This window comes from Portunus trituberculatus, chromosome 35 (genome assembly GCF_017591435.1).
Source record: "Portunus trituberculatus isolate SZX2019 chromosome 35, ASM1759143v1, whole genome shotgun sequence".
NCBI classification, from domain to species: Eukaryota; Metazoa; Arthropoda; class Malacostraca; order Decapoda; family Portunidae; genus Portunus; species Portunus trituberculatus.
Genome location: NC_059289.1, coordinates 8,056,837 through 8,072,871, shown reverse-complemented (window position 1 = coordinate 8,072,871; position 16,035 = coordinate 8,056,837). Strand labels below are relative to the sequence as shown.

General features: G+C 44.0%; 1 protein-coding gene across 8 annotated transcripts in view; it reads right to left on the bottom strand.

Annotated features, from left to right (window-relative positions):
* LOC123512990 (b(0,+)-type amino acid transporter 1-like) overlaps nt 1-16,035 on the bottom strand; it is a 104,414-nt gene that overhangs the window by 15,696 nt on the left and 72,683 nt on the right. For 5 of the 8 annotated variants that reach the window (XM_045269769.1, XM_045269768.1, XM_045269770.1 and 2 more), the window contains 3 exons: nt 8,234-8,422; nt 7,630-7,731; nt 776-1,057 (listed from right to left, as the gene is read on the bottom strand). In XM_045269769.1, the coding sequence (XP_045125704.1) occupies nt 776-1,057; nt 7,630-7,731; nt 8,234-8,422 (573 nt within the window). Of the gene's footprint in view, nt 1-775; nt 1,058-3,634; nt 3,878-7,629; nt 7,732-8,233; nt 8,423-16,035 lie in introns of all 8 variants that reach the window. The other 3 variants (XM_045269773.1, XM_045269774.1, XM_045269775.1) reach the window with 2 other exon arrangements.

Genomic DNA, 16,035 nt, shown 5'->3' with positions numbered 1-16,035 from the left:
ACACACACACACACACACACACACACACACACACACACACACACACACAGGAGGTGGAGAGAGAAGTATTAGCCAGTGTTGATGAGATGCATGCCAACCATCCCCGCGTGACAGGCACAGTTTGTTTTCCTTCCTGAGCCGGCAACTATTCTGACCATCGACCCATTACCATGATAATTAAGGCTCAGGTATAGCGTGTGATTGCATACATGACAAGTCCAGCTCACGTGACAGAGAGAGATCATAGAGTAATATGAGAGAATGAGACAAGATGAAAAATAAGAACAGGGTGACACCAAGACAGAGACAGCCCATGAATCATCCCTGCCCATTAGATAGGAAGATAGACGAGCATTTGTAAGAGACGGAGAGTAAAAAAAGAAGGTAAAAGATGGTATAAGATGGTTTGAATTTGATGGTGATAATAATTCAAAGCATTGCAGAATTAGATAAGAAGATAAGAGATTAATAATAAGAAAATAATATATGTGCAGGTAGAGGAATGAACGAGGTAGAGAGAAGTTACCGTCCTCAAGATAGAACGATAAGAACCACCGTACATAGGAAGATGAGAGAGCATTAACAAGAGAATGACGTGTATGCAGGGAGAAGTATGCATGAAGAGTGAACGAAAGAGACAAAGACAGAGAGAAGTCACCGTAGTCGAGATAGAAAGATACCGTACATAGGAAGATGAAAGAGTATTAACAGGAAAACATGTAAGAGCAGGGAGAGCAACGCGTGAAGAATGAACGAGAGAAAGGAGCCACCGTACGTATGACCCAGACGGCGACGAGTTTGATGGAGACTATTGGGGTGAAGCAGATGGGGATCCACACGTGGAATATCCTCATGAGGTACTCGGCGCAGGTGAGGGAGATGATGGCCAGACTGGACGGCTTCAGCAGGAACACGGACACCCACGCGAAAAGGAAGGCAGGCACGGGAGCCCACCACGTCTTTCGCACCGAGGGGGGACTGAAGCCTTGGAGGTAATACGCATACTCGCCGCCGGACTCATTCACCAAGGTCCCAAGCTCGGCGTACGCGAGAGCTCCTGTGAGACGAAGGGCACCGCGGGGTTCAGGGCGGGTCAGGGAAGGTCAGGGAAGGTCAAGTTATGGCAAGATACATGCTCATTTATGGACATTAACACGTAAGACCAGGATCCAGATGATTTATAATAGTTTCTTTATTGGTGATTTGATAAGTTAAAGTGGGATTTGTAATGTGATGTTCTCTTCTCGTCCCTTCCAGTGGTATAATGGAAATCTAATGGTACTTTTGTGAGATATTCGTTTCGGTAATGGGGATTTTATTCATAATTGTCTTGTTGTCAGATGGAAACTCAACGGGAGACTTGTGGAAAGGTTAATACAGAATTGTCTCGAGTAATATTCTAATCCTCTTTCATCTTTTGTTGGATGATGACTTAATTGATCACATTTGGGAGGATGAGAAAGAGAGCTGTCTGTGTGTCTATTCCTACTTGTCCCAGCCATTGGTTGGCCTCTATATCATATAAAGAAGAGACAGAATATGGTGTTGTTTTACAATTCTCGTCTGGAGCCTGGCCTTACAACACTCAGAGGGCGCCAGTCGTTCAGGTACGCCTTCCTCGGAGTTGTTACTCACACAACACAACAAAACAGTGATGCAATGGTAGTGTATAGCAGTAACAACTCAAAGAACACTAAATAATGATGGACAAAACAAGACACAGGTGACAATGCATCATGCAACATACCAGTACTGGAAAATAAAGGGCATAAAATGATATCATGCTACAGTAATGTCGATAAATACTTACACACATGAGATGAATAGATAACAAAAACTGACATGCAAAATAAAATAAATAAATAGATAATCATGCAGCATGCGATAGGATTATACTGAGAGGGCACAAAAAACGTACATCTATTACAAGTACATCATCACGCCACGACAACGTATCGTACTTGCACGAACAACTAAAAACAACACAAACCATAAAGCTGCAATAAAGAAAACGGTAGAGGATGCAAGTGCACAAAGGCATCATCATTCACGGTCTGTCTCATCTCATACATCTGCTAAAAGAAAAAAAAAATAAAGAAACAAGCTATTAGTTGAAAAAAATAGCACTGGAAATAAACACAACAAAATATATAAAAAAGGGAGCATTAAAACAGTACTGAGCATGCAGCATTCCTTAAGACAAAGCACTCACAATAGCTTAAGTTAAGAGGATCAGGCACAACCGTCAACAAAACAAGGTAACAAAGTAGCATCAGGAAGCGTCAACGGAGGAGGTAAATAAACAGCTCCCTGCGATTCGATCAAAAGGAAAATGTTCAAGTCCATCAAAGCAAACTCATTCGTTAATTTCCTCACCACAGATCATCAGAGAATTTTTCCGAGGCGTGGATTATCTTCGCGCGCAGAGCAAAGTTTTCTTGGTGGTGGTCGAGATGCGTCACAAGGAAAGTCACCTCGTCCATTTATTTCAATTTTTATCGCCAAATTTCCCATCGGTTTAGTTTAACAGCGCATCGTTTTTCTTCCTCCGCGTCAAAAAAGCGCTGATAAAATGGTCGTAAGTCTTCATTATCTTAATTTTCAGCGGTGTTTCTATATCCGTCGCCAAAATGCATCATTATAAAAATAAATCCTATCAGCCTCATTATTTTCCCTTTACAGAGCCAAACGTTCCCACACCAACGTCAGATTCTGCAAGACTTACGATTGTTTGCCAACACGATTAAGCTCCTCAGTACTGGGATGTTTTTTTACTACGAGTTTGGGTGTGATTAGAAGATTTTATTTACGTTAGGGAGGGTCTATGGAGGTCAGAAGATTAAGAGAAAATTAATGCACAGAGTCTTCACTATTCTAATCCCCACTTAAGTTTCTGAAGCTGTATAAAATCGCCAAATAATAGCAGAATAAATATGAAAACATGTCATGGTACTGAAGGGGTTAAGAGCTCGTAACTTTTCCCACTTTTGCAGGCGACAACAATAATACTTTCCTGCACATCAACAATTCTTCCTCAAACTTAAACACGGAAGGAAGGTCTCGGCGCCTCGCTCTGTCGGCCCCACAGCCTCAAGGTTAATAATAAGCATCCCCCACCGGAGTGTCGGCCGCCAGATGGGGTGCGTGCGTGAGGGAGCAATAGGCGGGACCTTCCCAGTGTTCGCCAGTCCCAGAAGTAGCAGCAGCAGTGTGCCTTGGGAGAGTGACTTAGTGGTGGTGGCGTGTGTGCGTGTGTGTGTGTGTGTGTGTGTGTGTGTGTGTGTGTGTGTGTGTGTGTGTGTGTGTTGAGATGACTTTGATTGTGTGGTGTATGTTATGAACTCAACGTGTATATCTAAGGGAACTATAGAGAACAATGTCTGTGTGGGAGCGACTATCAGCGTGCTGTGCGTGTATTGATGGGCATGACTGAGGTGCCGTGTCGTGTCTGTGGTGTGTGTTCAAAGTTAAGAGGTAATACTTAAGCAGGAGTGACTACAGTCTGTGGCAGGTGTCTGTAGGTCTGACTAAGATGATAATGTATGTGAGGTGTAGATAGATCACAGTCCTTTCTCACTACCACTTCACACCAGACACCACGATCCTCACACCGAGCAAGGCCAGCAGTAGTTACCGATGGTGAGGGCGCCAAGAAGCTGTATGGCCATGATGGGCGGCTCACACTCCGACGTGAAGGCTTCCACCAGGTATTTCGAGAAGGAGAGGCAAATAATGGCCAGCATGGCGGGTTTGAGGATGATGATGGACACCCAAGCAAAGAGGAAGGCTGGCAGGTGTCCAAACGCCGTCAGGAAGTAGGTGTGCTCCGCTCCTGAAGACGGGATCATGCAGCCCAACTCGACGTAGCACAGCGCCCCTGCTCAGTCGTATGGTGAGGTGCACAGGGCAGCAGCGGGAGGAGACGACAGGAGAAGACAAAAAAGGAGAGAAGACAGAGAAGAGGAAAGCATGGTTGAGGAAAGGTGATGAGAGGATAGGAGAGAAAAGCAGAAGAGAGTAAAGAAGACAAGAAGGAAAGCAAATAGGAGAGGAGAAAGGAGTGGGAAGAAAAGGCGAGGAAAGAGGAGAGAAAGAGAGAAGAAAGTTAGAAGTGATTATGCAGGAAGAAAAGAAGAGAAAAAAGGAAATGCAAAGTGGGAGAGAAGAGGAGAGAGAAAGAGGGGGAAGAAATATAAGGAAAAAGGCGAGAAAAGCGGAGAGAAAGAGAAAAAATGGAAGCGATAATGCAGAAAGTTGCAGGAAATGAAGCCAAAAAGCACGGAATTAGAGGAGGAGGAGGAGGAGGAGGAGGAGGAGGAGAAATGAAGGAAGAGGAAGGGAAGGTAAAGTAGGGCAACGAGGAGGACCCAACATGATGAAGGAGTTGTTGTCATCATCGTTATTGTTGTTGTTGCGTTGAAGTGGTGGCGGTGGCGGTGGCGGTGGTGGCGGCGGCGATAGTAGTAGTAGTAGTAGTAGTAGTAGTAGTAGTGGTGGTGGAAGTGGCAGAGACGATCCAGAAGAAAGCAGCAAGTAAGAGGAAAGAAAACATACATTATACGTATTGTAGAACCCAAAAACATAACACATAACTGGAAGCTGTGGAGAAAAGGAGGGCATTATAAAGAATTTCCACGTCACTACCGTCTTTTGCTGCTGCTGAAAGAAATAGTGAATAAATAATGATTCCTTCCTGTGGGACAATGTAAGTGTATGGAGAGAGAGAGAGAGAGAGAGAGAGAGAGAGAGAGAGAGAGAGAGAGAGAGAGAGAGAGAGAGAGAGAGAGAGAGAGAGAGAGAGAGAGAGAGAGAGAGAGAGAGAGAGAGAGAGAGAGAGAGAGAGAGAGAGAGAGAGAGAGAGAGAGAGAGAGAGAGAGAGAGAGAGAGAGAGAGAGAGAGAGAGAGAGAGAGAGAGAGAGAGAGAGAGAGAGAGAGAGAGAGAGAGACTCTATAACGCTACGGTAACACAAACACACATTTCACTTAACAAAACCAGACTTTCTTACCCCTCGCTCTTAAACCCATGAACAGCAAAGCGTGGCGTAGTGGCGTTAACAAGGCTATCACCGAAAGTCTCCATACCACACTCAAATACCCTCCGAACCTTGTCCTTTCATACACATTACCTGCACGTCTATTCCAGGCTCCCTTGCAAGGCTTCTGACATCATCCCATCACTTAGCACCGCCACATAAAGTAAGAGAAGCTGCAAGAAGCCACCAAACTTACACGCGGTACTCCCTCCCCCCATTAAGTGTCTAGGCTACCTGTTACCATCAATCCTCATCCATAAGCTTGCCTAATCTTTTAACCCCCTTAATACTAAAGCGCATTTTTACCACGAGTTTTGAGTATGATTGGATGGTTTTATTGAGATTAGGGAGGTTTATAGAGATCAGAAGATCAATGGCCCGAGCCTTCACTATCTCAATCCCCGACATGAGTTTCTGAAGCAGTATAAAATCACCAAATAGTAAACAGGAAAACGCGTCAAGGTACTAAAGGGATTAAAGTGTTCCAAAGTTTCTGCACTAGCAATATGATTAGTTTATTTCATTCATCTACTAATTGATTTGAGAACCATTTTATCCCTAGAGACCTCTCAATATCAAGCTAGAATTGGTTATTTCTTGCCGTATCCTTATTACTGATCCGTTCAATTTACCAACAGTACTAGAAATGAACTAAAGATGTAAGAGCCAGCGGGTGTTACGTGATTTGTTTACTCTTGGCATTCCTTCGTGGTGACGAGGGTGAGGCAACACGAGGTATGATGAGCCGTGTTGGAGGCAGCGCGTGGCGTTCACAAGGGCCAACATCTCCGCCACTTGGTATTTTAACAAAGGCCAAGGTGCGGTTTACTCTTCCTGAGGGCTGCAGTTTAATACGAGTGACGTCAACGCATACCTACATGACAGTAATAAATGAAAGGGGACAAAAAAGCTTTGACAAGAGTACGTGCTCTGGCGCCAACACGGTCCCTCCTTCCCAGCCATTGCCGGAAGAGAGGTGTGCGAAGGTGATGTAACGCAACCACGGGACAACTAACCTTCCTCTTCTGTCCCTCAGCAGTGCAGTGGCCATTCGTGGGGCTGCGGCCAAGAGTTACGAGGCTAGTAGCTGCCTGCCACTGCTGTCCATCCCCCCAACAAGTTATCTCGTGAAGACATTCTAGGATTTATTCTACATTCACTGTCAGGAACAGGGTCATAGACATCCCAAAAAGCTGGATGGATACTCTTTATTTATTTCTAGGGAGACTTGTGTGATATTTGAGGATTTGTTTTTACTTTCCTATAAATTCACATTGTGGCCCGCATTTAGAACACTTTGCGAGTGTCACTCCTGTTAATACTGAAGACAATTTCGTTAATCTATTACTAAAATCGTGAAAAAAAAATCTTTATAAAGCCGGGAAATGTTTCGGAATATGATCCTAATTACTGTAACTTACCACAAACCTCCTCGTAAAGAGCCAGTTAGTCTGCTGGTGTTGTTCCTGCAACGTGGCCGCTCTCTCCTATCCCTTAGTCTGTCACTCTCCTCACCTCCATCCCATCCCACCTACACACCGATTTCGAGTACACCAATCCTCTAGTTAGCGCCATCACGACATAATAAAACCTACAAGAGTCACGTTTTATTGCGGCCTCCTCCATCACCACCTGTTGAGCTCGTGCCAATTATCTTAATCCGTTACTATTCAGCCCTCTACCTCAAGCCATTAGCCGCATTAACCAGCCTCTATTGATACACCCAGGAGCCCAAGCGACAAACACTCACGTCAATCAACACGTGTAGGAAATTGAGGTGCGATTCTCCACAATGGGTTTATGAAGAGAGACCACATGAATCGAGACATTTTTACATCCTAACAGCTAACCATGAAACAGTACGTAACCAAGATCAAAAGCCAGCATTCCTGAATATAAATAAGAGAAAAAAAAGATAGCATTCTATTCTATAATATTAATAGCAGGAGACAGAGGAGAAGGAGTTGGCAGGGGTAGATATAGGGATGAAGGACGGAGAGGAACGGAAAAGGCTAAGGGAAGGCGCGAAAGACAGGTGTGGGTGGCAGCTGTATAGGTGTGGGTGATGTTTAAGAGTAGAAAGGTGAAGCATGATTTTATTTGATATTTTGTTTGTCATAAAAGAAAACTCTGAAAAAAAGACCCACTGAAGGCGCCAGACCTCAGAATGCACTTGGCGAGGTGCAGATGGGATCAGTTTGAGTGTATAGAGGTGTATGTAGTGTCAATAAGAGAGTGTAGGTGGTTAGTACTAGTGTATAATGATTAAGTGTCCTCAAATCACGTAGAACGGTATGAGTGCGTAGGAAGGTTTGGAAAGTATCATTATACGTATAAAAGAATGTAGATAAAGTTTGTAAGGGCGCGGCAAGGCGTGAGCAGCGTCAGTAGGTGTGGAAAAGTGTAGATAGAGTCTGTATAGGCGTGATAAGGTGTGGGCGGCGTCAGTTGGTGTGGAAAAGTGTAGATAGAGTCAGTATGTGGGTGGCAAGGTGTGAGTGGTGTCAGTAGGTGTGGGGTGTGGGCAGCGTGAGGACGGGAGCTGGAAGGTGTAGTGTGGGTGGGTGGTGGCAACACAGCCAACACTATCACTCACCCAGTAGCGAGAGGATGCCGCAGGCTCCCCACACGATGAGGCTGAGCGCCACGCTGCCGGTGCGTTCCAGCAAACCCTTGGGACTCACGAAGATTCCTGAACCTGGGAACACAATACACAACACAATAAGGACACTATCAATGGCTGCAACACCTACACAATACACTACGGGCCACTTCACACTTAGTCCTCAGTATTTAGATTCTTGTTAAATCCTTCGTTGCTAAGTGTAATGCATTGTGACAATCTTAACTCATATATTTGTACTGCAGTCTTCAAAATTATATCTTCCAAATTATACTGAGGCGTGGAGGAGCCAAATCGCTCTTTTATTCTCTATCTAGACGTCAACAGATGAAAGCACAACAGATCATGAACATCTTCAGAACCAAAGCCAGTCAAGGCAAAGAGGAAGATTCAGTTAGCTTCGGTACACCACTTGTCTGAATCTATAGGCTAACAAGAGAAGGTTGTTATTTTTACGTCATCATAAAATCAGTACAACTCATAAACAAATCCTCGTGACCAAGGCTGGACAAAGGACTCAGGAAGCAACGAGAGCATTACAAACCACTCTAACACTAACACAACTTGCTATACTCACCAATCATGGTCCCAACGATCAGAGCAACCCCACTGAGGAGTCCCACCCGCCTCTCGAGGTTAACAACGTCATTCGGAGTTGGTTTGCCCCCCTCCAGACCTGGTGACTTGTCTTCAGCTTGGCCCTCTGCCCCCGGGAGGCCCGCCCCGCGCCCCCGCACGCCCGCACCGCCGCCGACGCCCTCATGTCCTGCAGGGAAGAGAAACAATGCATGGTGAGCAGGGGTGAGTTATTGTGTTCAGGAAGGACAGAAGGAGGAGGAATACATAGGAATACATAGGAAAGACGAGTGACAGCAGGTTTTGCAAGCTGCGACGAGGTCACTCATTTACCATACTATATCTATGATAAGCTATATATCAGGAGGTAAGAATAGAACAGGTGAATCTCCTCCCTACCCATCATTCCCTCCGGCGTTACCCGGCAAAAGATAAAACGAAAAAATACACCCCGATTGCTGAAAGTCACAATGAAGGAAATTTATACAGGAAAGATGGGAAAAAAAGAGATCTAATGTAATTATTACTACCAATCACTATTTAAAAAAAAAAAACTATTTTCATTATAAAACTTGTCTAATATACTTTTTGAATGTAGCCATCGTGTTAACTTGGACGACAGACGCTGGTAGCTTGTTCCAACATTCTATTTATCTTACGTAAAAAAAGTTTCTTCGCAAATCAGTGTTAATTCGCTGTCCTTTAAGTTTCATGCCGATATTTCTTGTTACTGATTGCAAAAGCTCAAAGACTTTTGTAATCTATCTTATCTACACTTCCGAGTATTTTGAACGTTTCGAGGAGATCACCTCGGATTCGACGATCTCTTAGGGAAAACATATCTAAAATTTTTTAGACGTTTTTCATAAGACAGGACGCGTATTCCTGGTATTAGTTTAGTTGCTCGTCTTTGCACGCTCTCCAACTTCTTAATATCTTTTTGATAACATGGGGACCAGAACTGAGCTGCATATTCCAAGTGCGGTCTCACTAATGAAGTATATAGAGGAGGAGGAGGAGGAGGAGGAGAAAAACAAATACACACACACACACACACACACACACACACACACACACACACACACACACACACACACCGCGTAGTGTAGTGCTTAGCACGCTCGGTTCACAACCGAGAGGGTCAGGGTTCGAGTCCCGGAAAGCGGAGAGGCAGATGGGCGAGCCTCTTAAACAGGTACGGGATATAACTCGAGAGATTGTGGCCTCGTTTTCCCGGTGTGTGGAGTGTGTTGTGGTCTCAGTCCTATCCGAAGATCGGTCTATGAGCTCTGAGCTCGCTCCGTAATGAGGAAGGCCGGCTGGGTGACCAGCAGACAACCGTGGCGAATTACACAGGTAGTATACACCCAGAAAATATGTTAACAGTCTTCCCATCCTCTCCCTCCATCTCCACCCCTTCACCACCACCACCACTGCCACCACCACCACCAGCGCGGCCACGATGACGTCAAGAGTGATGCCATTTCGCGGTCCAGTCACGAAGGAAGGCGAAGAAGCGAATGGAGGCTAGAATTAGTATCGTGAACTCGTTTCGTGAGAGAAATCGAAATACATTAATTATCCATCAATTATTCTCCGTTTTCTTCTTAATTCATGCAGCTTGGTGAATGACTTGAGAGAGAGAGAGAGAGAGAGAGAGAGAGAGAGAGAGAGAGAGAGAGAGAGAGAGAGAGTGCACTTTAAAGGTAGACAGATTCGTAAAGTAATAATCGTCCTTCGTGTTCAGTGACGTCAGGGATGTATAGGTACTACGTGCTCTCTCTCTCTCTCTCTCTCTCTCTCTCTCTCTCTCTCTCTCTCTCTCTCTCTCTCTCTCTCTCTCCCTCGATCCCCAAAGAGAGGCCTTCAGTTAGGCTCCTCCTCTTGCGTGTCCTTCACAAGGTCACTTTGCTCTCTCTCTCTCTCTCTCTCTCTCTCTCTCTCTCTCTCTCTCTCTCTCTCTCTCTCTCTCTCTCTGTCCCCTTTTCCCTCGATTTTTGTTTTCATATTTTTTTCTCTTTTCTTATCTTTTCATATACATTCTGTAACACACACACACACACACACACACACACACACACACACACACACACAGATAGAATACAGACGTGCATACAAACACACGTATATGAATATCCCTCACTCTCTAATAACACCAATATAACAATTTTTAAGCAAGAAATGTCTAAAGAAAACTTAACCAATCCTGTGGCGAGTATTGGGGGCAAAGACGCTATGCTGCCCTGCCATTGGTGGACGTCCCGGAGTGTCAGCCAATGAGTGACGAGGAACACAAGGAGGGGGCGGGGAAAGACTTAGAGGCTGAGAGAGAGAGAGAGAGAGAGAGAGAGAGAGAGAGAGAGAGAGAGAGGGGGGGGGGAAGGCATGGGTATAGAAAAATAAGAGCAAAAACAAATCTTCAGTTAAGGCAGCTTTAATAATACACCCTCAGTTATATATAGACACTCTTCACACACACACACACACACACACACACACACACACACACACACACACACAGTAATACAATAGCATCCAACACTGCAGTTCGAAATAGAATGGTCATATTTTCAAAACGCGTTGTTCTCTTCATTCGATACATTTCCAAGGGCCAAGGAAATGATAAGTTGGCGTTTAAATAATAGTGCAGAATTCTTAAACACTAAGATAAATAGATAAAGACGAAATAAACTGAACTAGTACTATGAAAAGACTTTTGAAAACCACAATGACCTCCACCAAATGTTGTTAATAGAGCAGAATTTTCAAGCTTTTACCGTTACCATGAAAAACACCACAGAGTTTTCCCTATTTGACGGCTCATCATCTTTAAAACCTTACTAGCACCAAGAAACTACCCTTGAAAACCCTCCCCCCAGGCTCCACTAAACCTTGTTATAACGCAGAATATTCAGGCGTTAACTATACCATAAAAAACACAACACACTTCCACATCACCATCTTCAAAACATTATACTAGTACCATGAAAAGAACACACACTTGAAAACCCTCCCAGCTTCCAATAAATCTTATTAATAGAGCAGAATCTTCAGGCTTTAACTAAAACCATGAAAAACATCACAGATTTCCACTATACACTGTTGATGGTACATAATCTTTAAAGTATTATTAATACAATGAAAACACCATTCCCTGCTTCAACTAGATCTTGTTAACAGCGCAGAATTTTCAGGCTTGAAGTGGTACCATGAAAAGGACCACTGACTTCCACTACACACTGTTGTCGACTCATCATCTTCAAAACATTACAAGAACCATGAAAAAAACACCCTTGAAAAAGAAAAAGAAAAAAAAAACTAGCTTCCAGTAAGTCCTGTTGGTCATGGTACAGACTCTTTAGAACAGGTAGTACCATGACAACAATAATGAAAACACCATTAACTCGCACTACACTTTAAATGATGGTACATAATATCTACGCAGTCACATGCAGGAACCATGATCGAAAACACCCTTGAAAACTCCACCTAGCTTCCTCGAGACCTTGTTAAAAGTAGGGAGATTTTCAGAGAAGGGAGCGAATTCTTTATAACAAACTGCAGCGGAAGAATTGGAGGTTTTTACACGTGTTTCTACGACTCTTGATAGTTTAATAAGAATTTTACATTGTCAACACGAGTAATAGTTAAATGTCCCTTAAGAAAAAAAAAAAAAAAAACACTAACATATAAAGAAGAAAATGGAGAAAAGAAAACAGGAATAGCAATAATAATAATAAAAAAGTAGATGTGTAGATAAGTAGAAAACTAATTATCAAGTCCATGAATGAATTATAAAAGGGTTAAGTAGACGGAAGTAATGCGCAGTTCAACATAAAAGCTCCTCTCTCTCTCTCTCTCCTCTCCCCTCTCCCTCTCCCTCTCCCTTTCCCTTTCCCTCGCTCTCTCTCATCCCAGCACGCACCGTCAGCCACACAAAGGTCAGGTCACCGGATCCTCACACGTCAGGCTACAGGTCAAAGGTTACGTCAGTGGCAAGACAGAGGCGGGAGGGACGGGACGGGACGGGGGCAGGGAGAGGCTGAGGGAAGGAGGAAGAGGTCGAGAAATTAGAAAGAAAGAGCGAGAGGGAGAAGAGGCTTACGTGAAGAGGTCTCGAGAGAGGAAGAGTAGATTGGTAGGGACAGTGGGAGAGAGGGAAAGGGAAAGAGAGAGGGAGAGAGAGAGGGAGAGGTACAGTAGCGAAGGTATGGTAAAGGACAGAGAGAGAGAGAGAGAGAGAGAGAGAGAGAGAGAGAGAGAGAGAGAGAGAGAGAGAGAGAGAGAGAGAGAGAGAGAGAGAGAGAGAGAGAGAGAGAGAGAGAGAGAGAGAGAGAGAGAGAGAGAGAGAGAGAGAGAGAGAGAGAGAGTTATTAGGTCGTCTTATTGCAGGAAAATCACGCCATTTGGGGAAGGAAACAAGCACGACATGGAACAACAAAGAACGAAAGTGAAACGTGTAAAACGAAAAGGAAAAAAAAAAAACACCAAGGTAAAAGAAAAAAATGAAGGAAAGAATTCAATTAAAAGAATGAAGGAGGGAAGAAAATAACAGAAGAAAGGAAGATAAAAACGGAAAGCCAAGAGATAAAAGAAATGAGATTGAAAATTGCTGAATGTAGGTAAAACAATAGACAAAAACAGAACAAAAAAAAATGATAATAGCAGAGAGAGAGAGAGAGAGAGAGAGAGAGAGAGAGAGAGAGAGAGAGAGAGAGAGAGAGAGAGAAACAATACACTTACACGCCAAACAAAGTCAGCAATAAGGAAAGTAAAAAGAAAAAAATAATAAAAAAAACATTATAGAAAACGTGACCTATCCACATTTTTTTGCAGGGATAACTTACTCATACTTAACGACATTTAACCCTTCAATACTGGGACACACTTTTACCTTGATATTTGTGTACGATTAGACCCTTTTATTGACATTAGGAAGCGTCTACGGAGGTCACAAGATTAATAGCCACGTGATTTTCCTACAATTTTAATCCCCTACATAAGTTTCTGAAGCTGTATAAAATCACCAAATAGTAAGCAGAATGAATATAGAACCGCGTCATGGTACTGGAGGAGTTAAAACCCAAAGATGACGAAGATTCCTGAACCTACTATAAGATTCATAGATTCCCAAATATGTCACAGGATCGAACTCTACACACGAGGCCCAACCAAAGTAGAACCGGAGAGGAACCAGACTCGAACCGGATTAGAACCAGAATAAACCGCTTCAATCCTGGCCTCATGTACGTATTCCTCCGCCAGTCCGCCATTCACAAACAAACACATTCGCTGTCGATCGAGGTTAGAAAAATATATTTGTGAGTACTGAATATAGATTGTGGTAATGTATAAATAGTATTGGTCACGAGATACTTACCTGTGTGTGTGTGTGTGTGTGTGTGTGTGTGTGTGTGTGTGTGTGTGTGTAATTCACTGTTTGATCTGCTGCAGTCTCTGACGAGACAGCCAGACGTTACCCTACGGAACGAGCTCAGAGCTCATTATTTCCGATCTTGGGATAGGTCTGAGACCAGGCACACACCACACACCGGGACAACAAGGTCACAACTCCTCGATTTACATCCCGTACCTACTCACTGCTGGTGAACAGGGGCTACACGTGAAAGGAGACACACCCAAATATGTGTGTGTGTGTGTGTGTGTGTGTGTGTGTGTGTGTGTGTGTGTGTGTGTGTGTGTGTGTGTGTGTGTGTGTGTGTGTGTGTGTGTGTGTGTGTGTGTGTGTGTGTGTGTGTGTGTGTGTGTATGTTGATTGTACTTATCACCATTTTATCGGCATGATTGAGAGGGGAGGAAAGAGGAAGGAGAGGAAACAAATATAGATCATTGGAGTTAAATTTAGAGAGAGAGAGAGAGAGAGAGAGAGAGAGAGAGAGAGAGAGAGAGAGAGAGAGAGAGAGAGAGAGAGAGAGAGAGAGAGAGACAGAGACAGAGAGAAACAGAGACACGGAGAGACACCACCACCACCACCACCACCACCACCACCACTAGGTTATCTGGTCACAATCAATAACTAAATCTCGCGGAAGCCGACCACTTCTAAAAGCAATCAATAAATCGAAGAGTGAGTGTCCTCGTCTCCCAAGCATAACTAACCCTTCACCGTGCCTTGCCTTCAGTGCCACCCCACCAGAACCTCCCCACCCCTAACCTTCTCCTTCTCCTTCTCCTTCTCTGTTACAGGAATGATGATTAATATACTACCATATGGATGAGTTTACGCTTTCATTAAGAGACAGTACCTATTTTTGTTTCTATCCGTTTGTTTATGTCTATCTATTTACCAATTCTCTCTCTCTCTCTCTCTCTCTCTCTCTCTCTCTCTCTCTCTCTCTCTCTAGGAGGTATAACGATTGAATTTATTTATTTATCTATTGGTTTGCTAATCTTTTTATGTCTTCTTATCTATCAGCCTATCTCTTTACCAATCTATTTATTTATCTATCTATCTATCTATCTATCTATGTATCTATCGCTCTCTATCATAAACCTCCAACTACTTATCTATCTACATATTTATTTCTTCATCTATTTATCCATTTAACTATCTATCTAATGATGCATCTAGCCCCTCCTCTACCATAAGCTTCTAACAAGGGAAGCGGCAAGAAGCCTTCTGACCTACACGTGGCCTACCTAACCTATACACAGCCACCTAACATCCTCATCCATAAATTCATCCCATCATCCTTTAAAGCTTCCCTAATCACTCCACACTAACAACCTGATTACCGAGTCTATTCCAGTCATCCGCCGCTCTATTTGAGAGTGAATTCCTTCCTACTTACCTCTCCTAAAAATCTAACTTTTAAAAAATCTAACTTCATTAAGCCTGATCCCATTATTCTGGTCCTATCCCCTTAGCAGTAGTGGTGATGGTGGTGGTGGTAGTAGTAGTAGTAGTAGTAGTAGTAGTAGTAGTAGTAGTAGTTGAAGAGGGAGGTTTCAAAATCATCATCCAATTTTATATTATCCTTTTGATTTCTCATTAGATAAAGGAAGTCTTATTTTATTTTCTGTAGGCAGCAGCAGCAGCAGCAGCAGCAGTAGTAGTCACAACCGTAGTAATAGTAGCAGCAGCGAAAGAACAAGCTTGAGTCGGCGATGATATAGTAAGGGGAGGCAAACAGACACACACAAACACGCCAGCATACCACCGCGGCGCCACAGAGACGATATACAGGCTGTTCAATACGTGGTGTAGCGCTACAGCCTCTGATTCCAGTGCTCACTGCCCCGCGATCACATTCCAGGATCGGGGAAGGAATGTGAGTGTTATGCAATGTGTCTTTCCTTCACCGCGTCCCAGTCTCGCTCCGGCAGAAGTTGGTGTGGGGAAGAAGAGAGAGAGAGAGAGAGAGAGAGAGAAAGGGTCGTAAGGAACATGGAAGGACACAGACGAAGAAGTAGGGGACGGCAAGCAAGTCAGTGACCTAAAGGGAGGCGAGGTGGTCTGGGCGCCAGCAGGGTGAGGCGAGGCAGCTGTGTTGTGCCCTGAGAGAACGACGGGAAGCCTTACAGGAAGACGAAGTGTGTTGCACTTTCCCTTATATGAACTAGAGAAGGGTTTAGGAACGAGAAGGAGGAGAAGGAGAAGGAGAAGGAGAAGGAGAAGGAGAAGGAGAAGGAGAAGGAGAAGGAGAAGGAGAAGGAGGAGGAGGAGGAGGAGGAGGAGGATGTGGTGGTGGTGGTGGTGGTGGTATTTGCAAGGAAGAGGAAGAAATGGAGGTTTTAGCGACTGGGAATGGAGGAGGAGGAGGAGGAGGAGGAGGAGGAGGA